General features: G+C 45.9%; 1 protein-coding gene across 2 annotated transcripts in view; it reads left to right on the top strand.

The window, feature by feature from the left end:
• The window catches only part of MASP1 (MBL associated serine protease 1), a 123,342-nt gene that overhangs the window by 94,073 nt on the left and 3,528 nt on the right, over window positions 1-25,741 (top strand). For both annotated transcript variants that reach the window (XM_083504139.1, XM_083504136.1), the window contains 5 exons: window positions 17,046-17,180; window positions 20,714-20,827; window positions 22,278-22,463; window positions 24,351-24,418; window positions 25,480-25,579. In XM_083504139.1, the coding sequence (XP_083360265.1) occupies window positions 17,046-17,180; window positions 20,714-20,827; window positions 22,278-22,463; window positions 24,351-24,418; window positions 25,480-25,579 (603 nt within the window). The remainder of the gene's footprint in view (window positions 1-17,045; window positions 17,181-20,713; window positions 20,828-22,277; window positions 22,464-24,350; window positions 24,419-25,479; window positions 25,580-25,741) is intronic.

Raw genomic sequence — 25,741 nt, 5'->3', positions numbered from 1 at the left:
CTATAACACATGCTTAGAAAAACATTATTGTGCTCTGTTACATATTTAAGAGATGTTACGCTGTTTGCTATGGGTTTTGTATTCTGTTTTGTAGCATTTTTACTATTTTGTATTACATTCCTTAGCAGGAAAGAGAATAAAATTATTGTACCACATACCAAACTCTGCAAATCGAGAATTCCGTTCAGGGCACTTCATGTCAGAAATCAGTGTGTTGCACCATGAGTAATGCATGGAGTTTTCACAGAATCATAAAATTGTAGAGCTGAGGGTCATTTTAACTAAAGCATCCATGACAGGTGACCACCCATAATTTCCCAAGGGAGTCCTTTCCACTGCTGAATGGCTCCTGCTATCAGAAAGCTCTTCCTGATGTTTAGTTGTAATCTCCTTTCTTGCAACTTGAATCCAGGTCCATGTCTGAAACGCTAACCATTACACCACACTGTCTCCCATGTTGAGGTTGGGGCTGTTCAGTCTCACCCAGGGCCAAATTTAGATTTGATGAAGCCCTAAGCTACTGAAGGTAATGGGGCAGTTTATATGTCCAGCTGTCCTTTGTCCTGTTTTTTGTGTTGAATATATGCTATATGGTAATTTATGGACCTCATAGGTATCTAAAGCCATTTGCACATAACAAAATAGGAGCCTGTTGTTGTTTAGTCGTTTAGTCGTGTCCGCCTCTTCGTGACCCCCTGGACCAGAGCACGCCAGGCACTCCTGTCTTCCACTGCCTCCCGCAGTTTGGTCAAACTCATGCTGGTAGCTTCGAGAACACTGTCCCACCATCTCGTCCTCTGTCGTCCCCTTCTCCTTGTGCCCTCCATCTTTCCCAGCATCACGGTCTTTTCCAGGGAGTCTTCTCTTAAAATAGGAGCCTACATAACACAAACAATGTTGCTGTAGGTAGGTTTTATTTTGTTTGTTTTTTATCTTATATTTTGGAAATGTATATCCAGGTTTTCTTTCCTTTAAATTTTTTGAGGGCCCCCAAGGGAGAGGGGCCCTAAGTTATAGCTTCTTTATCTTATACGTAAATCCAGCACTGGTCTCACCAGCAGAACCAGTCTGGCACTCACAACAGCGCACCAAATTGTCTCACCCCCCTCACCATCCCCACACATGCCACGATGTGGGAAAAACTCCCTTTGGGGGTTCAGTACGAAGCCTGAAATCAGATTCCCAATTAGTCAGACTTTTTATTCAGCAATGCATTACAGGACAAAAGAGACCGAAAGAATCTCTGAGAGCATTGCATTTACACACACCCTATATAGGAAAAAAATTGTGTCCTCTACTCCCCTACTATGGTCTTGAGCTTTGAAGCCCTTTGTGGCTTAGGGCCCTCGTATTTACGGGACCGCCTCTCCTGGTCTGCCCCGCAAAGGACCTTAAGGTCCATGAATAACCATAGTTTAGAGGTCCCGTGCCCTAAGGAAGTCAGACTATCCTCCACCAGGGCCAGGGCCTTCTCAGTGATGGCTCCAACCTGGTGGAATGCTCTGTCCCATGAGACCAGGGCCCTACAGGATTTAACCTCCTTCCATTGGGCCTGTAAGACAGAGCTATTCCGCCTGGCCTTTAATTTGAATTCAGCCTGATCTTTTATTTCCTTTCTCTTTCTTTTTTTTAAAAAAATATTTATTCAATTTTCACAAAATTTTTAAAGACACATACATACAACACACAACATACTGAAGGGGTGAAGGTCAGGATGACCAATGGAGAGCCAGGCTAAGGACCTCTAAAGCCATTTAAGAACCTCTGACACCATTTTAGAGAGCAAACTAGAAGCTAAAAGCATAAAGTCATTTTAGAAAGCTAAAGACTATTTCTCTTTCTCATGTTTGTCACTTTGCCACCTTTTGCAGAGGCAGCAAGCATGCAAGCTTGTGGGTGCAGCTAGCTTGCCCCTGCAGGAAGTTTGCCAGTTGAGGTTAAGCCATTTCTGAGAAACGACCCCTGACAAAGGCAAGTAGCAGGATGTTTGCTGACCGCCAGGCTCCAGATATAACGCTTAGGTGTGAAGTTGCTAAACCACAAGGACATTTCTTGGAAGCGGGGGGTTCAGGGGCACTTCCTGGAACTATTAAAGAGGTTAAGTAGATTATAAGCCAGTAGCGCCACCTAGTGGAATAGGCAACTTGGAACCGAAAGGACACACCAAATTTATTCATTGGTTGAGCTTTAATGAATATGTATCAATGACCATAGGAAATTGTCAATCATTGGCTAAAGGGATGCCAAGGGGCTGAACTATGCTTTGCAAGAAGGTATATGAGTTAGCTACCCCCAAGGAGGGGTGGGCATTCTTCATTTTCCTGAATGCACCCTATTTGCTTTTTGTCGGACAAAAATCCAAATAAAAAACTTTTTCTTTAAGAAACTTTGCTGCCTGATTTTTACATTCCTGGTCTGAATACCGATGTCCCTTTCATTTCTGGTGCCGTGACTCGGATCAGAAGGACTTTAAGTGTCCTCAGAGACCAGGAGGCAGCTCCCTTGCCCTCTGGGCAGAGACAGGGGAGGGCCAACAGACCTCCTGGCTTCCAAGTGCACACCGAACCTTTTCTTCGGAGGGGGGCAGAAGGCAACTTGACCCTCTTGCTGTATCCTGGGACAGAGGACAACGGATTTGAAGAGCCGAGGTTGGGAGGACAGGGCAGAGAACAGCCGGCTGGGGTGAGTACATGGCAACAAGCCCTGAGGACATAGGAAATCCTCCTTTTAATTAAGGAGAAGGGAGATCCTGATCAAATCTCCAGCGTGGATAGTGGCATTAAGTAGAAGGGTTGACTGCTGACAACCACCCACGCTTTGGTATTAGGAAGGAGAAAAAGGGGGGGGCACAGGGTGGTTAGTGTGTCGTGCAAGCGTCCAACGAGAGAGGCATTTTGTGCATGTATGTGTGTTACCCCGGGGCATTCCCCTGGGGTCGTAGCAACAAGTACTCCATTTCCCAGTCGGGCGACCGCACCTGGGTGAGAAAAGTTGCGAAATGGATGTGTGAGTGTTTGGTGTGGGGACGCTGTACAGGGCCATACTGAAAATGGGAGGGGGAGGCTCGAAAGCCTTGAAAGGTCCAGTAATCCCCCTTCAATGTATGTTAAACAACTTCAAGAAAGGATTCAGCGGAGACTATGGCATAGACCAGGGGGGACATCCTGACCAGATTCCCTATATAGACAACTGGCTGAAGGTGGTAGATGACAAACCCGCCCCCCTGGTTGAAGAAATGCAGGACTGAACATTGCAAAGTCACTCCCTCATGTCAGGTTTTGGAGAGGGAAGATGTCCAGAAGAAGTACAGTGTTTATGGAGAACAGTGTACAGAGCAGTAAGCAGTTATTACTGCATTAACAGAGGAAAATAAAAGAAAAGAGCATGAAACAGGATGCTGCTATAGAATTAATGTAACAGGATCTTGAACAGACAAATGAAGGACTTAATAGATTAAACACAAGTCATTTAGAAGAGAGGTCTCAACTAATTCAAGACCTCCAGAGGTATGGAAGAGAATTTGACAACCTCAGAGAGGTTTTAGCTGAGAAAGACAAAGAAATTTCTGCTATTATTTCAAATACAAATGTGTATTCTGAGCAGATTAATATTCTGAAATGTCAGATCAAGTGCAAAGAGGATGAAATGCAAGACAGGGAAATAGTGTTGTCTAAGGCTGAAAGGGAAGTCCAGTTACTGAAAAATCTACAAACCAAAGGTGTGAACAGTGGAGGCAGAAAGCTTTCAGAACTTTCTGAGCAGTTAAATGCAATAAAATCAGAACTGGCTGAGGGAAAAATTGAAAACGCTAGTAAAACAAAAGAGAATGAAGAATTTGTTAGGCAAATCAAAGAGACTAGCCAAACAGTTAAAGATCTTCATTCTGCAATTAAGACTTGTGATGTTACTTACAACAACAAACTCATGGAGTGTGAGTCACAAATTAAATTGCTTAAAGAACAAATAAGTAAATCAGCTAAAAATTGCAAGAAACAGAAATAGAATGTAAGGAGGAACAGACCATCTTAAATCCCAGGTCGATGAACATATCTCTGCAAAGGAGAAATTGAACAAGTTACTAAAATTAAAAGAAAAACAAAGAACAAAGTTTTGTGAATGAGCTGAAATCAGTGAAAGATTCACACAAAAGGGATGAAGATTTAACTAATTTATCCAGACAACTTGCTGAACATACTGACCATCTAGAAATTGTCAAAAGGTCACTGCAAAAAAGGCAGAGATTGTGATATCCCTAAAAGACAAGCTTAAAGTTGTGGAGCAGCAGGCTTTTGCAGAATCCTGATCCAAAGCTTCAGAATTTTAGCAAAACCTCTAAATGAAGTTACCAGAGGAAGGGAAAGAGACCCCTTTGAGTGGGGACCGGCCCAACAAGAAGCCTTTGAGACTATCAAGCAATTAGATTCCACAGTGAAAGGCTGGCCACCCTGTCTGTGGCCTGTCGCTGCCACCGCCACACTAGTGGAAGAAGCAGGCAAGTTCACGTTTGGCCAGGAGATGCATGTGAATGTGCCCCATTCGGTTCTCACCCTTATGGAATATAAGGGGTATACAGGCTGAAACAGGCTTTGCCCAATCCATTGAGAAGTCTGCAGGCGCAGTGGAAGCTTGTGAAGCAGACGTGCCTGATGTTCTAGAGAGACCAAAGGGTCCTAGCCATTTTAAGGGCCAGCCTTGATTCTTGGCTGTTGGCAATACTCCAAGGGAGGAAGCCCTGGGTAGCGTGGCAGCCACTGAAGACAGCATGTCAGGCCACAGTGGCAGCCAGACCAGAGGGGCCTGGAAGCCCAGAAGGGGCTGTAGGACGCCCAGAAAGCCCAGAGGGGGCTAGAGGATGCCCAGAAAAAGTACCAAGCCCAGAGGGGGCTGAGGCTGTTTTGGGAAGCTGTTTCTACGCTTCAATAAATCTGTGTGATGGACTGTGGGCTGGAGAGAGGCTGAGAACTGGGAACAGGAAGGCAGTTACAAGTTGTTCCTCAGGCAGCAGAGCACCCAGAAGTGGGGGTGCAAGCCAGGCAAGCCAGGCAAGCCGTTCCAAGAGTTCTAAGAAAGCCAAAGTCTCCAAGAGTTATTTGTCCTCTGAGGTGAAGTCCAACAGCGAAAGGCATTGCCATGCAATTGGCAGCTGGATGCAAGGCTAACATCTATATTGATTCTAAATATGCCTTCTTAACCCTGCATGCGCATGGCGCCCTATGGAAAGAGCGGGGCTTGAGTGGAGCCCACGGGAAAGCTCTGAAATACGTTCCAGAAGTTGAGACGTTACTGGAAGCAGTATGGGTCCCGAAGAGATTGCCGTGATGCACTGCAAAGGCCATGGGAGAGGCCGGGACATGGTCACTAGGAGCAACCGGAAGGCAGACAACGCAGCTCGTGAAGCAGTTTTGAAACCTCCACCAGCACTCAACGCAGCCCTCATCCCACAACTCACTCCAGACGATGTGGAACCACGCTACACACCGGAGGAACAACAGTGGGCACGCCAGGAAGGAGCAACACTCCAGGAGGGATGGTTCCATCTACCAGACAACCGTGTTGTCTAGCATCTAGCCAGCGTGATTGTAAAGAACTACCACGAGTCTACTCACATAGGAAGCCCAGCTGCTAAAGCACACCTTGGGAGAATACTCTACATCCCCAACCTATCCCAACTAATTGCTGCTATCTCCCAAAAGTGTGTCCTGTGCGCCAAGAACACCCCCAGACAAGGCCACCTTCCCCCACCGGGTGTACAACACGTGGGCTTTACCCCTATGGAAAGCCTGATTGTGGACTTCACTGAACTACCACCAACTAGGGGTATCAAATACCTGCTTGTGCTTGTCTGCACCCTGACAGAGGCATACCCCACTAGAACAGAGATACCTCGTGAAGTGTCCAAGAAACTGTTACATGAACTCATACCCCGATTTGGCCTCCCCAGAAGTATTGGCAGTGACAATGGCCCTGCCTTCATTGATAAAGTTGTGCAAGAAGTGTGCAAGGCGCTGCAGATAAACTGAAGGCTACACACAGTCTACAGACCCCAGAGTTTGGGAAAACCTGAACTTATGAATCGCACCTTGAAGACCCACTTGGCCAAGTTGACCCGGGAGACGGGACTACACTGGATAGATGTCCTGCCCATTGCCTTGTTTCGGATTCGGAGCGCTCCAACCAAGAGACTGAGACTATCACCCTTTGAACTTTTGTATGGCAGACCAACCCCTTTCGTCCGAGACATCCCCGCCAGTTTGGGGCGGGTGGGAGATCACATCACTCAGGAACAAGTGCAATTCCTGTCCCCGTGTGTGTTTGCTTCCCTTTCCAGGTACTACCTCAAGCCTACACCGTGCAGTCTCCCTGAGCCGGTCCACCAGTTCCAGCCGGGTGACAGCGTGGAAGCGCAACCCCCTCATCCCTAAGTGGCGAGGCCCGTATACCGTCCTCCTCTCCATCCCAACTGCGGTGAGAGTAGCCGACGTGATTCCCTGGGTGCATCACACGCGTCTGATCATCACCTTGTGTCTGACGCTACCGGAAACGCGTTGGGCCACGGGCAACGAGATCCTGCGACTGATCATCACAAGGACTTTCACAAGGACTTTCCCCTTTTCTCTATTATGTTCTGTATTGATTTGCTCTATGTCCTACTGCCCTTTTTGCTCTATGTCCTATTGTCCTGACCCCACCGAGCCATACCGACCCTATTGGCCTGCGGACCTCTGCTATGACTGGTTCGTCTTGCCAGTGGTAAGAAATGGCGTGCTCATTGGCTATTGGGAACAGGGGTTTGATGAGGTTGCCGTATTGAAACATCCCACTACCCCACTGTGGCTTCTCTTCCACACCACTGTCCAGCGCACATGGGTACTGCTCCTACGGGAAGTTGCAGAGACGGTCGAAATCTATCGAGTTCTGGACCGCTCTTGCTGTTGTGGGGGGGTAACCAACTGTCACTCAGGGGGTAGAGCACTGTACCAACCCCATCTGGTAGACCAGGTCCTAATCTTAATCCAGGTGTTGCATGGGACGGAGCCTATCTTAATGCAAATATTGCAGGGGAGGGAGCCTGAACCAGGTGCGCATTGAAATTGCTGAACAAGTGCCAGTAAATCCTGCAGCCCCACCTGTGGTTGTCGTGGTGGCTCGAGCCTCCCAAAATCCCAGAATACTGCCTGAACTACTGGGCCTGGTAACTCCACATCTAATACCCTTGAATGTGGTAGGGTATTCTTGTGGCTGCATAAGGGTTACCACCCCAGGCTTCAGCCTCCATAGGCCCTGGTCAGAGACCACGTAGGTGACCTCCACCCAGTAGGACCAGCCTTTGAACTTTACAGAGTCTATTGTCATCCCTATAGTTCCCGAGGCCTAGCAGCGTATCACTCCCAGACGGCCACTTTTCCCTGTGTATAGTGAGAACGCTACGTGTGTGCACGCTGTTCACGCCGTAGCAGGGCCAGGAGTTAGAGGCCCCATGCCCTGGCCTTCGTGGGCCACCATCCCTTTGGCCTGCGGTATTACCCTTTTTGTGGTATTTCTGTGTTGGTGGTACAGTTCTTTGTTCTGGGGCACCGAACATCCCTCGAATCAGGATGTGGATCATACCCTGCCTCCTGATGGTTCTCACCTCTCAAACGGCCCCCGGGTAGAGGGAAAACACCTTCCTGAACATGACCACGGCTGTGGCCAAGAGCCTGAACCCAAGAGTGCTGGGTATGCGTGCGAGGTCAAGATTCTGAATACCACCTACGTGGTTCCCCAGCACCATATTTGAAGACTTGACAGGGTCATAGAGGAAGGCCAGTGTATCCACAGGAGTGTACATTTTCCTGGCTCTCTATGATATTGTACCTATAGGTCCATCAAGCGAAAATGGTGAACCGTGACCGGTCAGCATTTTCGTGATGGAAAGGGGGGAATGAAGGGGTGAAGGTCAGGATGACCAATGGAGAGCCAGGCTAAGGACCTCTAAAGCCATTTAAGAACCTCTGACACCATTTTAGAGAGCAAACTAGAAGCTAAAAGCATAAAGTCATTTTAGAAAGCTAAAGACTATTTCTCTTTCTCATGTTTGTCACTTTGCCACCTTTTGCAGAGGCAGCAAGCATGCAAGCTTGTGGGTGCAGCTAGCTTGCCCCTGCAGGAAGTTTGCCAGTTGAGGTTAAGCCATTTCTGAGAAACGACCCCTGACAAAGGCAAGTAGCAGGATGTTTGCTGACCGCCAGGCTCCAGATATAACGCTTAGGTGTGAAGTTGCTAAACCACAAGGACATTTCTTGGAAGCGGGGGGTTCAGGGGCACTTCCTGGAACTATTAAAGAGGTTAAGTAGATTATAAGCCAGTAGCGCCACCTAGTGGAATAGGCAACTTGGAACCGAAAGGACACACCAAATTTATTCATTGGTTGAGCTTTAATGAATATGTATCAATGACCATAGGAAATTGTCAATCATTGGCTAAAGGGATGCCAAGGGGCTGAACTATGCTTTGCAAGAAGGTATATGAGTTAGCTACCCCCAAGGAGGGGTGGGCATTCTTCATTTTCCTGAATGCACCCTATTTGCTTTTTGTCGGACAAAAATCCAAATAAAAAACTTTTTCTTTAAGAAACTTTGCTGCCTGATTTTTACATTCCTGGTCTGAATACCGATGTCCCTTTCAATACAAAAATATACATACAGTAACAAACTAACACGTATAATTTCAACTCCTTTTTTTCCTAAACTTACTTCATCGACTTCCCCATACCTCCCCTTTCTGCATTCCAATTCCCAAAATTATTTCAGCAAATCCTTCCCCTTGATTTTATCTAATTTTTCCTTTTCTTTCCTTTTTCTTAATCTTTAACAGCTGTAATCCCTTGCTTTATATAACCACAACATTTTAACATTCATTAATTTTGCAATATTTCTTAAGGTAATTTTTAAATTTCTTCCAATCTTCTTCCGCCGTCTCTTTCCCCTGGTCTCGGATTCTGTCAGTCATTTCAGCCAGTCCCATGTAGTCAATCACCTTCATCTGCCACTCTTCCAAGGTGGGTAGGTCCTGTGTCTTCCAATACTTTGCTATAAGTATTCTTGCTGCTGTTGTAGCATACATAAAGAATGTTCTGTCCCTCTTTGACACCAATTGGCCGACCATGCCCAAGAGAAAGGCCTCTGGTTTCTTAGGAATAGTACATTTAAGTACCTTTTTCATTTCATTATATATCATTTCCCAGAAGGCCTTAATCTTCGGGCACGTCCACCAAAGGTGAAAGAAAGTACCTTCAGTTTCTTTACATTTCCAACATTTATTGTCGGGCAAATGATAGATTTTTGCAAGCTTGACTGGAGTCATGTACCACCTGTAAATCATTTTCATAATATTCTCTCTTAAGGCATTGCATGCCGTAAATTTTATACCGGTGGTCCACAACTGTTCCCAGTCGGCAAACATTATGTTATGACCAATGTCTTGTGCCCACTTAATCATAACTGATTTAACTGTTTCATCTTGCGTATTCCATTTCAGCAACAAGTTGTACCTTCTTGACAAGTTCTATTTCCCTTCTCTTTCCTCTCCCTCCCCTTTTATGAAGATTACCCGCTCTGAGACAGCTAATTCTCCCCTGGTCTCCACGCTGGCCCAAGTAGGACCAGTTCAGCCAGCTAGCCCTGGGGATTATCTAATTGATTTTTGAATTTTGATTTTTATTGTTATTCGTGTTTTTATACTGTATTTTATGCTGCTTTTATAATTAAGTGTTTTAAAGTGTTTTAAATTTGTTGTTAGCTGCCCTGAGCCCGGTTTTTGAACCGGGAAGGGCAGGGTATATATATATATATATATATATATATATATATATATATATATATATATATGCTTTCGTAGATTTTCACGGGTACAGGAATGCAGGTTTTGGTGTCTTCGGGTGTCTTCCCGTGTAAGAGTTGGGGTGTCTAGGCGACGTTTCGACGAGGTCTCACTCGTCATCTTCAGGCTGGTGCTTTCGGCTTCTTGTTACTGGAACACTGAGATCCTGCTCTGTTCCAGTAACAAGAAGCCGAAAGCACCAGCCTGAAGATGACGAGTGAGACCTCGTCGAAACGTCGCCTAGACACCCCAACTCTTACACGGGAAGACACCCGAAGACACCAAAACCTGCATTCCTGTACCCGTGAAAATCTACGAAAGCATATATATATATTATTACTATCTCTCATCCAACCACAGTCTTCGAAAACACTTACTCAACCCAAATTTTTTTGCCGTACATGCAGTGCCCTCCTTGCACCTTATCAAACATTGTTTTTCAGCCCTTAGGCTCCACCAAAACTGGGGCTTTGCAGAATTCCTACCTCACCGGCCGTTCAGAAACATCCAGAGGGGACACCCCAGGAGCTACAGATAATACTCTGGGTTGCACTTGCTTCTGTGTTTTGAACACTTGACGGCCAAATTGTTGCCTCTTCCTTCTTAAAGACCTTGGTTGGCTACCAAAATGCCAGAAATTACCCAGTTTAAGGAAGAAATGTGGTTTGGGGAAAAGAGGGTGGGAAACGGAAGACGGTTGATTACAGGTGCTCTGCAGGTGGGCAGGGAGGGTGAGACTTGGAAGCAACAACCCCCCACCATAGCTGTCAACCGTCCCTTATTTGGTGGGAAAGTCCCTTATCCCAGCGCTGTGTCCCGCTGCTGTCCCTTATTGATGATGTCCCTTAAATTTCCCGGATTTCAAAGGAAGCAGCTCCTCTCCCTCCCTCCCTCCCTGCCGGCCAGGGAGGAGGGAGGCTCCAACTGTGTTGCTTGGCTGCGTTGCTCACCCAATAAGGAGTCTAAGAACGACTGGGGGGTGGAGCTTGCATGCCTTGTGCCAATCAAATCGGTCGCGTTGCCTGGGGACTCGCCTTTGCTCAGCGCTTCCCAGCGGAGAGGTGACGGTGGTTTTCCTTGCTGCATCCCCTTTGCCGGGTTGCTGCGCTGTGGGACCCACCGCTTGAGGCTTTGTTTGGCCGCTGGCTGGGCTTTCTGCCTTTGGCTCGGAGGGGCTCAGAAGTTGAACATACCTGTGCCCCTTGGAAAATCCCTTATTTTGACTGCTGATCCCTTATTTTCGAGGCTGCTGGTCCCTTATTTTCAAATCTGTAAGTTGACAGCTATGCCCGCCCACCCCACTAATGGTGAGTGGGAGCAATAATTGGGAAATCACGGGAACGTTCATCACACCAAGAGGCATCCATTGCCAACCAGCCTTGGAGGAAGAGAGAAGTCAGTGCACTGGGACTTACGTATTTATTGCAATTCTATCCCATCTTTCCTGCAAGGAGCTCAAGATGGTGTACACGGTTTTGTCTCCTCCCTACCACCCTGCGAGGCAGGCTAGGCTGAGAGGCATTGACTGACCCAAGGTCACCCAAATGAATTTCATGGCTGCGGGGAGACTAGTACCCCAATCTCCCAGGTCTACAACACCATACTGTCTCTTGCTATTGCGAATGTGATTTCCAGACAGAGGGCCTTCTCGGTGGTGGCGCCCGCCCTGTGGAACACCCTGTTGAATGTTTTCTTTAAATGTAAAGGTTCATCATTGTTCCACTCCATGTGTATGTCTTTAAGGGGCCGGAGCAAGGGCCAGAGCAAGATAACGAGACCCAGCTTTACAGCTGTGAAACATAGCAGGTGCTGCTGTGTTGTATTTGATTAAGGCGTGTCAGCATTTGGGTAGAGTATATAAGGAGCAGCACCTAGCTCTCCCATTACCCTGGGGGATGGGTTGGTGGTTGGGTCATGTTTGTTTGTTAATGTATTTAGTGTAAATGGAGTTTTTGTTTTTCTTATTAAAACCTTCTTTAAGTTATTTTGAGTCCTTTCTTTTTAATGCATGATCTCCCCAGCAAGCTCTCTGCAGCGTTACTATACTGCAAAAAGCCAACATCTTTGGTTATGGGCCCAGCTGCTGAGTGGATGACTGCATATTTTTGGACTCTGAGAAAGGTTTGAAAACTCCTTCTCCTGTTAGCGTAGTTTTTGTGGGTCTGGAAGAGTTCCAGAATGGTTGACCGGGTTCCTGAAGCTGAGAAGGCTCTGGTCTTCCCACAGCTAACAGATGAGAACTATAGTTTATGGTCTTTTCGGGTGGAGGCGCTTTTGACCTCTAGAGAAGTATGGACCTATGTAACTGATGACCCTCCTGACCCTGTAACTAATGCTTGGTCGAAAGGAGATGCAAAAGCCAGGGCGATAATTAATTTGGCAGTCAGCGACCAGCAAGTAGTCTATATAAGAAATAAGAAAACTGCCAAAGAAATGTGGGACAGTCTTGCAGCAGTGCATGTTAGAAAAGAGTCAGCGTCTGCATTGACGTTTTTCAAGCAGTTGTACCAGACGAAGTTGCAGCCTGGTGGTGATTTGGCAGCACACTTGAGACGTCTGGAGGCAATACGCGGCGAATTAATTCGAAGGGACATGGAGGTACCTGATATTCAGTATGTTTTTATCATCCTTTGTTCCCTTAATGAGGACTTTGATGGTATAGCTAGCCAGATATCTGCCGTTCCACCAGCACAATTATCTGTGGAAGGGGTAACGGCAAGATTAATGGGCGAGTTGGATAGAAGGGAGGCTTGTGCCATAAGCACTCCTGTTTCCAGAAAGAATGAGGAACGCCATATGCAAACCTGTGGTGATACAACTGCATTTAAAGCTGCAAAGCGTTGTTGGTTCTGCAATAAGCAAGGACATTTTGCAAGGGACTGCAGATCCAAAAGAAAGCAAAGTACTCCCAAGCCTGTTTCTGTTCGTCAATCACGGTCGTCAGCCCAGCAGCCGGCATCGTATAGTAGAGACAGAAACGAGCCTCGAGCTTTTCACGCTCGGACTAAAGATCATAAAAGAATTAAAGATGCCAAGTGGAAGTCTTTTGTTGTCGACTCAGCAGCATCTCAGCATATCTGCAATGATCGAAGCTTGTTTATTTCTTTCGAAGAGGAAATTGGTAATGTACATTTAGCCAATTCACAAGTCTTGCAGTCGTTTGGCAGGGGTACCGTTAAACTTGACTCTTTAAACATTACAATAGCGAACTGCATTTACTGCCCGTCAGTGGACAATTTATTGTCAGTAAGGTGCTTTGCCCGTCAAGGCATAACTGTGCGTTTCTTAAAGTCTATGTGTGAGTTTTTCGAGGGGAACAAACGTCTATTGTATGCCCGGGAATCTGATGGTTTATATAGACTGTATTTTCGCACCTACTCACAATCGCATATAAATTGCAGAGCAGCACAGTCAAGCCAGGGGTTGAGGAATGTAAGACCACATTCTGGGTGTATCCACGTGGCGCACAGAATTCTGGGACACCTGAATTTTGCTGATGTAATTAAGACAAAGAATATTGTCAATGGCCTCAACTTAAAACCATGCAAATTCTTTATGCAGTGTCTATCCTGTTGCAAGAATAAGATTAAGGTTGCACGCAAGGGTAGGTGCTCAGATAGGAAAGTAACTGAGCCATTTGAGCGTGTACATTGTGATTTAGTTGGGCCACTCCCACCATCATTAGGAGGTTCAAAGTACTGGCTTACTCTGATAGACCAGTATAGTAGATATTGTTGGACTTATGCAATAGCTGAGAAGTCACAAGCACTTGAGAAGTACAAAGCTTTTTGCAACTGGGTAAAAACACACTTTAACAAACCAATTAAGAATCTGTTTTCTGATCGGGGCGGGGAATTTGTTTCCGAGGATTTTGAGAAATTCCTGGAAGCGCAGGGGACTACTCATGAGTTATCTTGCCCCCGAAGTCCCTGGCAAAATGGGCTTGTTGAAGTTGTGCAGCGTGACTTGCAGGCAGGGGTTAAAACTTATCTGCACGATGCTAATCTGCCCAAAGCGTTTTGGGCTGAAGCGCTCCATGCTTTTTGTTATGTTAGAAATCGCAGTTATCATTCTGGTTTAGATGTCACCCCCTATGAGAAGTTGTTTAAAAAACGCCCTAATCTGAAATACCTACGTATTTGGGGTTCAGATGTAATTATGCATTATCCCGCTAAGCAGAAATTGGGTGAACGTAGTGTTCAGGGAAAATTAATGGGCTACCAGCAGGGGGCGTACAGAATTTACATACCAGCAACTGGCAAATTTCATATTACCAGAAGCATGATACAAACTGTAAATTGGAATGGAGTTGCTGTTTTCCAAGATACTAATGGTATAAATGATACTGAGGAAGAAGAGGTAGAAGAAGCAGCAGCAGGAGGGAATGGTGATTCTGAATTAATAGAAAAAGACAAAAAGCCTGTTGAATCTGATAATTTGTTTGATGATTTAAAGTCACAGGCATCTGAGGGGAGGTTAGATTCTCTTGAGTTTTCTGACTGTGAGCTTAGCCTACAGGCACCTCTTCAGTCTGACAATGATGATTTACAACCTGAAACTAGTAGTTCACTTAGTCCCATTAAGTCTGAGGAGTCTGACTCTCCTTCCGGACTGAGACGTTCAGATAGAAAGAGGCAGAAGCCACAACGTTTCGCAGATGAACATTTTAATACTGTGTATGCCAATAAGGTGGTTTTTGAGCCAAAAAGCTACAATGATGTTCAGAATTTACCTAAGCACCAAGCTGTAAATTGGTATAAAGCTATGAATTCTGAGATAGCTTCTTTAAAAGAGCATAACACTTGGTCTCTCGTACCACAGACCCCAGATATGAGACTTATTGATTCAAAATGGGTTTATAGAGATAAAATGAATGACAAAAATGAAGTTGTAAGGTACAAGGCGAGATTAGTTGCTAGGGGTTTTCAACAAATTCCAGGCGAAGATTATGATTTGTGCTATTCACCAAGTGTAAAATATGAAACAGTTAAGCTTTTGTTAAAAGATGCATCACAACGTGGACATTCTGTTTATCACCTAGATATAAAAACTGCATATTTGTTTGCAGATTTAAAAGAACAAATTTTTATGCGTGTCCCTGAAGGCATAGACGCTGCTGAAGGTTTGGTATGCAAATTAAATAAATCCCTTTATGGTCTGCACCAAAGCGGAAGGAATTGGCACCAAACTTTAGCAAAAGAATTGCTAGATATTGGTTTTTCACAAGGAAAGGCAGACAATTGTGTGTTTATAAAGGAAAGGGCAAACTCTGTAACAAAAATATGTGTGTATGTAGATGACGTGTTAATTTCTACAAAAACTAAACAGGAATATGAACAGGTAGTTTCACATTTACAGAAGAAATTTGATGTGGTGGAATTAGGCATAGCTAAAAACTACTTATCCATGCAAATTGAGAAAGGCAAAAATGAATCTTTTCTGGTTCATCAAACTGCAAAAATTGATGATCTAGTTGAAATGCTACGTTTAGAAAATGCAAATGGGAAGGAAACACCTATGGTGTGTGGTTTCACCTTTACAGGTGAAGATAAGCCATTTCCTAACAAAACTTTGTATCGTTCTGCTATAGGCAAGCTAAATTTCATTCAAAGAATCTCAAGACCAGATATAACTTATGCTTTTCACTTTCTGGCAAAATTTGTGGAAAAGCCCACTACACAATGTTTCTCTGCTCTTAAGAGAGTGGTAATGTACCTTAAACATACCAAACATTATAGGTTGCAGTTTACAACATGTATTGACAAAGGTTTTGAAATTTTCTGCGATGCATCTCATGCTGTGGAACAAAATAATTGCAGGGGTGTGTCTGGTATGGTGTTTTGTTACAACGGTTGTCCATTTGAATGGAAGTCCCAGACACAAACCATTATTTGTCTCTCTACAACAGAGAGTGAATTATGTGCATGCGTTCAGGCCACTCGTGATGTAGAATGGTATCTGCAAGTATTCGCAGACCTACAGATGCAGGTAACGCTACCAGTAAAAGTTTACCTTGATTCCCAGAGTGGACTTGCTATCCTGTGTTCAGAGACCAATACGCAGCGCACTAGAGTCTTAAGATTACGTTTAGAATTTGTAAAGAAACTAATTGCTGATGAAATGGTTGTATTTAAATATGTTCCAGGTGACAATCAAATTGCGGACATTTTTACTAAAGCACTTTCAAAGGTTACACATGAAAAACATGTACAAAGTATGCTTTATGTTTTTGTTCCACAATGATGAACCGCAGGGGAAATGTTGAATGTTTTCTTTAAATGTAAAGGTTCATCATTGTTCCACTCCATGTGTATGTCTTTAAGGGGCCGGAGCAAGGGCCAGAGCAAGATAACGAGACCCAGCTTTACAGCTGTGAAACATAGCAGGTGCTGCTGTGTTGTATTTGATTAAGGCGTGTCAGCATTTGGGTAGAGTATATAAGGAGCAGCACCTAGCTCTCCCATTACCCTGGGGGATGGGTTGGTGGTTGGGTCATGTTTGTTTGTTAATGTATTTAGTGTAAATGGAGTTTTTGTTTTTCTTATTAAAACCTTCTTTAAGTTATTTTGAGTCCTTTCTTTTTAATGCATGATCTCCCCAGCAAGCTCTCTGCAGCGTTACTATACTGCAAAAAGCCAACACACCCTCCCTTCAGATGTGAAGGAAATAAGCAGCTATCCTATCTTTAAAGGACATCTGAAGGCAGCCCTGTTCAGGGAAGTTTTTAATTTTTAACGCTGTACTGTTTTTAACACTTGATTGGGAGCCGCCCAGAGTGGCTAGGGAAACTCAGCCAGATGGGTGGGGTATAAATAATAAATTATTATTATTATTTTAAGGGAGGTACCAGCCACTGAATTATCAGGAGATGGGAATCAGGTGTGATAACACCAGGGTATTTTTTTAAAAAAAAATAATTAAAAAGGTATGCAGCCATTTCTCATTACAGTGGCCCAACCGGAACTCCGGGTACCAGCTAGTAATGTGGTCTCCACTTCCTTGCATCTATGCAAGGGTTAAACCTCAGCCGTCCTCCCCCACCCTTGCCCTCTTTGTCGGGTCCCAGAGGGATGGGGTGGCTGCCAGCAGATCAGAAAAACGTGAGTTGCAATGGCTTGGACCTTCCAACTCTGCTGTTCTATGATGGTATGATCTCCTCCTTGCTAAATCCGTCCTTTCTCTTTCAGTGTGTGGGAAACCCAGGTTCTCCAGGAGTCTGCTTGCTCGAATTGCCAACGGACGCTACGCCCAGAGAGGGATCTCGCCGTGGGTCGCCATGCTGCAGAGGAACGGGCGCCCGTTCTGTGGGGGGTCCCTCCTAGGTAAGGCCCTCTGGAGGGGCGTCCACTCTTGCATGTTGAAATATACTCGGAGTCGAGAGTGGATTTCATGCTCTTTATTCAGCTCATAGTGGTGAGGAGGAATGGAAGTTCCCTCAGAATGTCTGCCTTATATACATGATTTACACAATGGGCCCCACGTGATTGATTAATTTCGGGATTCTCCTGTAGGCCAATCAGGTTGCGCATTCCCTTCCACCTGGAGCTGGATTGGGTGGCTCCTGTGGACCAATCAGACTGCTGCATTCTGGATCCTATTGTTCTAGGACCAATCAGACTGCTGCATTCTGAATCCTATTGCTCTAGGACCAATCAGGCTGCTGCAATCTGAATCCTATTGTTCTAGGACCAATCAGACTGCTGCATTTTGAATCCTATTCAGCTCAGTACATAGCACACGTCTAGACCCTCCAACCACCCCCTTGTTGAAGAATAAAACAAACCAGGACACAGATATTGGGTTATTGTTATTGGGCAAATTTTGGTCCAACTTTATTGATTACAGAATGTGAGCAGTAATTGGCTTAGGCATTGGATGGACCAGACGGTGTGGTGTAGTGTTTAAGAGTGGTAGTCTCGTAATCTGGGGAACCGGGTTCGCGTCTCCGCTCCTCCACATACAGCTGCTGGGTGACTTGGGCTAGTCACACTTCTTTGAAGTCTCTCAGCCCCGCTCACCTCACAGAGTGTTTGTTGTGGGGGAGGAAGGGAAAGGAGAATATTAGCCGCTTTGAGACTCCTTAAAGGGAGTGAAAGGCGGGATAGCAAATCCAAACTCTTCTTCTTCTTCTTCTCACTCCTGCCCATTGCGCAGGGAGTCCAGTAAGGGTAAACCACCAGAAGGAGGAGCCCCGTCGATGCAAACCAACTCGAGCTTCCCCAGATGTTCCCATCGGGGTTGTGTCATGGCCCTAGCCCCACCCCGGGCTTTGGACAAGATCCACGCCCCTGGATTCCTTTAACGGAATACCTTTAAGCTTGGAGGGGCAGGTGATGGCTACACCTCCCCTCCCCAAAGAAAAGGTCAAACAATGCCTAACTGCAGAACCAGAAGTTGTGTCGATTGCTACGAGGTAAGTGGAAACCAAATGGCCCGTGCCAATTTTGCCAAATGGAAAAATTCCTACCAGGCCCCTCAAAGGTGACCGACCGAGGTCCATAGCAAGGCCAATGAAAACCTGCAAAAAGGGAGGGAGGGATATTGAGGAAGCAAGCCAAGAGGAAGCCCTCCGGCTTGCGCCCTCACTTAAATGGTCCCGGCCACTCTCCCACAAGCCAGCGGATTGGCTGGCTGAGTGTTGACGTGGCTGGGATCCCCAGGGTAACGCGGGACTTCGTCCCCCACCCCTGGGGGGAGTGGGTGGCCACGCGGTCCGCCGCAACTCCTCCCCACCATGAAGTGGAGTGTATATCCACTTTGCCAGAGCGCTTGAGAAACCGGCTTCCAGGTCTGAGACTTCCTACCTCTTCATTGGGAGGAGGCAGGCTAGGAACTGAGGGCATTGTTAAGTTGTGGGTGAACATATCAGACGACACAGCGATTCTTCAAACAGCTCTTGTTTATTCACAGGCCAGAACAGAACTGAACTGAAGGGTTCAGCCAGCCTGCTTATATAGAGCTCCAGTACAACGTAACTGTAACAACTTTCTGTCACTATCCAATCACTGAACATCACTTTCAGTCCCTTATTTGCATATGTGGACCTGAACTATCTACAGTATCCCCCTGCTGGCCCAGGGTGAGAACTTCAGTACATAACAGGCATAATATCATAGAATCATAGAGTTGGAAGAGACCACAAGGGCCATCGAGTCCAACCCCCTGCCAAGCAGGAAACACCATCAGAGTACTCCTGACATATGGTTGTCAAGCCTCTGCTTAAAGACCTCCAAAGTAGGAGACTCCACCACACTCCTTGGCAGCAAATTCCACTGTCCAACAGCTCTTACTGTCAGGAAGTTCTTCCTAATGTTTAGGTGGAATCTTCTTTCTTGTAGTTTGGATCCATTGCTCCGTGTCCGCTTCTCTGGAGCAGCAGAAAACAACCTTTCTCCCTCCTCTATGTGACATCCTTTTATATATTTGAACATGGCTATCATATCACCCCTTAACCTCCTCTTCTCCAGGCTAAACATGCCCAGCTCCCTTAGCCGTTCCTCATAAGGCATCGTTTCCAGGCCTTTGACCATTTTGGTTGCCCTCCTCTGGACACGTTCCAGTTTGTCAGTGTCCTTCTTGAACTGTGGTGCCCAGAACTGGACACAGTACTCCAGGTGAGGTCTGACCAGAGCAGAATACAGTGGCACTATTACTTCCCTTGATCTAGATGCTATACTCCTATTGATGCAGCCCAGAATTGCATTGGCTTTTTTAATTATTATTATCATAGAATGACACAACAATGATCCATCCATTTTATGATGTAAATGCTATACTGGCATTCATAGAACCAGAGAAACTGTACGGGTAAAAGCGACCCCAGGTATCATCCAGACCAGCCTTGTGCAATGCAGGAATCACAGCTAAATAATCCCTGAGAGCAAAACGTTGGACCTCCAGCCTAGAACTCCAAGAAGAAGTCAAATGAGGTTTCTCCTGCCAGATCGGGACAATGATATCACTGCTTTAGTAGCTTCGTGTTTAGCCACATTTTTACCCGAAAGGGTTCCCAACGAACCATCCTTTTGGGGAACAGACAGGGCGAAGCAGAATATCTAAGTGCACACAATCACTGTGTGACCAAATAAATAAATATTTTTTAATTTATATCCCGCCCTTCCCAGTTCAGAAAACCGGGCTCAGGGCGGCTAACAACAAATTTAAAACACTTAATTGATGCAACAAAAAACAGCATAATATACAGTATAAAACGTGAATACCAATAAATTCAGAATTCAAAAATCAATTTAGGGGGGAAATCCATCCAGTAAAGATTAGATGATCACCAGGGCTAGCTGGCTAAATTAGTCCTATTTGGGCCAGCGAGGAGACCAGGCAAGAATTAGCTGCGGGATTCCAGAGCGGGGAATCTTCATAAAAAGGAGAGAGGGAAGGAAGGGGAATAAAAGATCAGGCTGAGTTCAAATTAAAGGCCAGGCAGAATAGCTATGTCTTACAGGCGCTGCAGAAGGAAGTTAAATCCTGCAGGGCCCTGGTCTCCTGGGACAGAGCATTCCACCAGGTCGGAGCCATCACTGAGAAGGCCCTGGCCCTGGTGGAGGATAATCTGACTTCCTTAGGACCCGGAACCTCTAAACTATGATTATTCATGGACCTTAAGGTCCTCTACAGGACCCTTGACAGCTTCACCCTTGTTCCTTTCATTATCCCAGTGACCTGAAATGTTTTATACTGTGATGCCAAGAAAGGGATTTGATTTGATTTGAAATTTAATCCCACCCAACCTCTGCTTAAAAACCTCCAAGGAAGGAGAGTCTACCACTTCACAAGGGAGTCAAACAGCTCTTTGAAGACAACCATCATGTCACCATCTTAGCCCTTTCTTGTTCCCCAGGGAACAGGTGGATTGTGACGGCCGCTCACTGTCTCCACCATGAACTCGACCTGGAGAATCCTGTCCTCCGAAGCTCCGATGTGATCAGCCCTTCGTCGTTCAAGGTGATCCTAGGTAAGCGAGAGGCGGTTGCCCAGGAGAGCAGCCTGTGTCTCAGAAATTCTATATCATAAGAACATGAAATGAGTTTGCTGGATCAGGCCAATGGTCCAGGTAGTTCGGTATCTTCTCCTCACAGTGGCCAATTAGATGCCTGTGGGAAACCTGCAACCGGGACCCGAGCATAAGAGCTGTTCTCTGGGCTTAGGGTCCTTGCACTTACGGGACCGCCTCTCCTGGTCTGCCCCACAGACGACCTTAAGGTCCATGAATAACCATAGTTTAGAGGTCCTGGGCCCTAAGGAAGTCAGACTATCCTTCACCAGGACCAGGGCCTTTTCAGTGATGGCTCCGACCTGGTGGAATGCTCTGTCCCATGAGACTAGGGCCTCCTTTCGTTGGGCCTGTAAGACAGAGCTATTCCGCCTGGCCTTTAATTTGAATTCAGCCTGATCTTTTATTTCCCTTCCCTTCCCTCACCCGCCCTGAGACCCCACAGCTAATTCTCCCCTGGCCTCCTCGCTGGCCCAAGTAGGACCAATTCAGCCAGCTAGCCCTGGGGACTATCTAATGCTTATTTCCCCTAAACTGATTTTTGAATTTTGAATTTTATTGTTATTCATGCTTTTTTAAGTGTTTTAAATTTGTTGTTAGCCGCCCTGAGCCCGGTTTTTGAATCGGAAAGGGCGGGATATAAATAGGAAATTATTATTATTATTATTATTATTATTATTATTATTATTATTATTCCTGCAGTTTCAGGAAGTGTTCAAGAGCAATAGCTCAGCGGCAGATCTTCTGCTTTCCACACAGAAGATGCCTGGTTCAATTCACAGCACCTCCAGGTGGAACTGAGCACCTGCCCCGTCTGAAACCCTGGAGACCCACTGCCGGCCTGTGTTGGCAAAACTGAACTCAATAATAATAATAATTTATTACTTATACCCTGCCCATCTGGCCAGGCCTCCCCAGCCACTCTGGGCAGCTTCCAACAGGATACTGAAAACACAATAGAACATCAAACATTAAAAACTTCCCTAAACAGGGCTGCCTTCAGATGTCTTCTAAAAGTCAGAAAGTTGTTTATTTCCTTGACATCTGGTGGGAGGGCGTTCCACGTGGCGGGCGCCACTACCAAGAAGGCCCTCTGCCTGATTCCCTGTAACCTCACTTCTCACAGGGAGGGAACCGACAGAAGGCCGTCGGATCTGGACCTCAGTGTCAGGGATGGATGATGGGGGTGGAGACGCTCCTTCAGGTCTACTGGGCCAGGCCATTTTGGGCTTTAAAGGTCAGCACCAACACTTTGAATTGTGCTCGGAAACATACTAAGAGCCAGTGTAGGTCTTTCAGGACCGGTGTTATGTGGTCTCGGCGGACTTAGGGTCATGATTCTGTAGAAGACAGCTTCCTGTTCCAGATACACTCTCTCACACTTCCAGCCTCTGTTTCTGTCTTTCTGCAGGGAAACACAGAACCCAAAGGACAGATGACACAGAGCAGCAGCTGCAGCCCCAAACAATCTCCATCCACCCATCCTACAAGGCGGCCACCTTTGAGTATGACATCGCCCTGGTGGAATTGTCTGAAGAGGCCAGGCTGAATGATTACGTGATGCCCGTTTGCTTTCCAGATAGAGCCTTCCCAAAAGGTAAGGAGGTGGCTCCATCCTTCCACCAGACAGTGTCAATTGGAGAAGCAGCAGCCAACCCTTTAAGCTGGCTCAGAAGCATTGATTAAGGCAGAACTTTAACCAATGCAGAATTAGATTCCCGTGGATTCTGAAAGAATCGCATCGGCTTGGCTGCCTGTTTGCTCCTGAGCCCAGTTCAAGGATGAAAAGAAGATGGAAAAGAGGGAGGATGGCAGCATGGCTTGTCCTTTTACCAGGTCTGGAAAGGTCTAGTCACATGCAAGAGGAAGGATGCTCCAGGCCAGGAGAACAGGAGGGGTGGCTAACACCCCAGAGGACAGGATCACACTTCAAAACGACCTTGACAGATTAGAGAACTGGGCCAAAACAAACAAGATGAACTTTAACAGGGAGAAATGTAAAGTATTGCACTTGGGCAAAAAAAATGAGAGGCACAAATACAAGATGGGTGACACCTGGCTTGAGAGCAGTACATGTGAAAAGGATCTAGGAGTCTTGGTTGACCACAAACTTGACATGAGCCAACAGTGTGACGTGGCAGCTAAAAAAGCCAATGCAATTCTGGGCTGCATCAATAGGAGTATAGCATCTAGATCAAGGGAAGTAATAGTGCCACTGTATTCTGCTCTGGACAGACCTCACCTGGAGTACTGTGTCCGGTTCTGGGCACCACAATTCAAGAAGGACACTGACATACTGGAACGTGTCCAGAGGAGGGCAACCAAAATGGTCAAAGGCCTGGAAACGATGCCTTATGAGGAACGGCTAAGGGAGCTGGGTATGTTTAGCCTGGAGAAGAGGAGGTTAAGGGGTGATATGATAGCCATGTTCAAATATATAAAAGAATGTCACATAGAGGAGGGAGAAAGGTTGTTTTCTGCTGCTCCAGAGAAGCGGACACGGAGCAATGGATCCAAACTACAAGAAAGAAGATTCCACCTAAACATTAGGAAGAACTTCCTGACAGTAAGAGCTGTTCGACAGTGGAATTTGCTGCCAAGGAGTGTGGTGGAGTCTCCTACTTTGGGGGTCTTTAAGCAGAGGCTTGACAACCATATGTCAGGAGTGCTCTGAGGGTGTTTCCTGCTTGGCAGGGGGTTGGACTCGATGGCCCTTGTGGTCTCTTCCAACTCTATGATTCTATGATTCTATGATTCTAAACATTCCCTTGCATGTCCACTCTAGCAAAACAAGGAATGTTGTACTTGACTGCTCTCAGTGGATTGCATCCCGCAGTCTCCTGGAGGTGCACAGTCAGCATGAAAGGTGAGCTTTTGAGCCCCTGTATGCTCCAAAACTTAGGAACCCTGAAAACACCAGATATTTCAGTTCCAAGGGAATGGCATGCAAGTTCTGTTTTGAACGATCAAACTTCATGGAAATCGCAACTTAAGCCCTTCCAAAAGGAGGTATCAGAGGTGCGCAGTAAAGGCTAGATCTAACTGAAAGGCGACATATAGAGATCTTCATTGGTAATTTTAATGCATCCAGGGGCACCAACTATGGGTAGTCCAGGGGGGTGAGGGCCCCCCAAAACTTTCAAGGAGGGTGCCGGGCCTCCTCCAAATTCCACAGCAACCATGAATGCACAGTGTGATGTGCTCACCTCACTTGCGCACACCATGGGCTGTGCTCGTGTCACACACGCAAGCCGCACAGCGTGCACATGGGACATTGGCGCACCTTGCAGCATGTGTGCACATGGAGGGCCAAAGGTGCTTCACACCTGCAACAGGTGTTTTTCAGCAGTGGGAAGGAAAGATCACCCTAGGAGGGTCTGGTTCGCTTCATCAGACTGCAAGGAATGGCACATCCTACTTACTCTCCAGGTCACCTCCCGAAAGGTAATACAATGTCTGTCTTCTTCTTTTCCCCTCCCACTAGACACCATGGTCATCGTCAGCGGATGGGGGAAGCAGTTCCTGCAACGTCTCCCAGATGCCCTGATGGAGGTGATGCTCCTTGCCGTTCATTACTGTGTACATCTGAGAATGGAATGGAATTGCAGTATAGTTAGGGAGCAGGCGTAGACGTCTCAGTCTGAAATATCCTCGGAGTCGAGTGTGGATTTCATGCTCTTTATTCAGCTCATAGTAGTGAGGAATGGAATGTTTCCCAGAACTGTCTGCTTTATATACATTATTTCCACAATGGGCCCCACATGATTGGCTAATTGCGGGATTCTCCTGTAGGCCAATCAGGTTGCGGATTCACTTCCACCTGGAGTTGGGTTGGGTGGCTCCTACAGACCAATCAGACTGCTGCATTCTGGATCCTATTGTTCTAGGACCAATCAGACTGCTGTATTCTGAATCCTATTGTTCTAGGACCAATCAGACTGCTGTATTCTATTGTTCTAGGACCAATCAGACTGCTGCATTCTGAATCCTATTGTTCTAGGACCCCTCATTGCGAGAAGTGAGGTTACAGGGAACCAGGCAGAGGGCCTTCTTGGTAGTGGCACCCACCCTGTGGAATGCCCTCCCTTCAGATGTGAAGGAAATAAGCAGCTATCTTCTTTTTAAAAGACATCTGAAGGCAGCCCTGTTTAGGGAAGTTTTTAATATTTAATGCTGTATTGTTTTTAACACTTGTTTGGAAGTGGCCCAGAGTGGCTGGGGAAACTCAACCAGATGGGCGGGGTATAGATAAATTATTATTATTATTATTATTATTATTATTATTATTATTATTATTATTATTATTATTATTATTATTATTATCATTCTATTAGTGAATCTATGGAGAAGGTCGTCAGCTCAGGGGAAGAATACCTGCTTTGCACACTGAAGGTCTCAGGTCCAGTCCCTAGCAGGTGGGGTTGGAAGAGATTCCTGCGTGAAACCTTGCTGAGCCACTGCCAGTCTGTGCAGACAATACTAAACTAAGTGGACCAACAGTCTGACCTGGTAGAAGGCAGTTTTGTGTGTTTCACAAAGGAGGACCATTCAGGCAAATGAGGCCAGACTCGTCTTTATCCAAGGAGTCAGTTTTTTTTTGTTCTGTGTTGCAGATTGAGATCCCACTGACAGATCACTCAGTGTGCAAAGAAGCCTATCACAAGCTGCAGAAAGTTGTGACGGGAGACATGATCTGCGCTGGAGAAAGACAAGGTGATTCTGAATAAATGTGCAACTAATTGCTGCCCTTTTGAATGTTATTGTGTTATTACATTCCTTGGGTCTTTATACTCTTTTAAAATATATTTTTGAATAACTTTTCTGTTTTACATTTTAGAATATTCATTTAAACAGCCTTAAAATACTAATGACTTC

This window comes from Podarcis liolepis (genome assembly GCF_965112155.1).
Source record: "Podarcis liolepis genome assembly, chromosome: 5".
Lineage (NCBI taxonomy): Eukaryota > Metazoa > Chordata > Lepidosauria > Squamata > Lacertidae > Podarcis > Podarcis liolepis.
The sequence above is the reverse complement of the archived record's forward strand: the minus strand, read 5'-3'. Positions and strand labels throughout refer to the sequence as shown.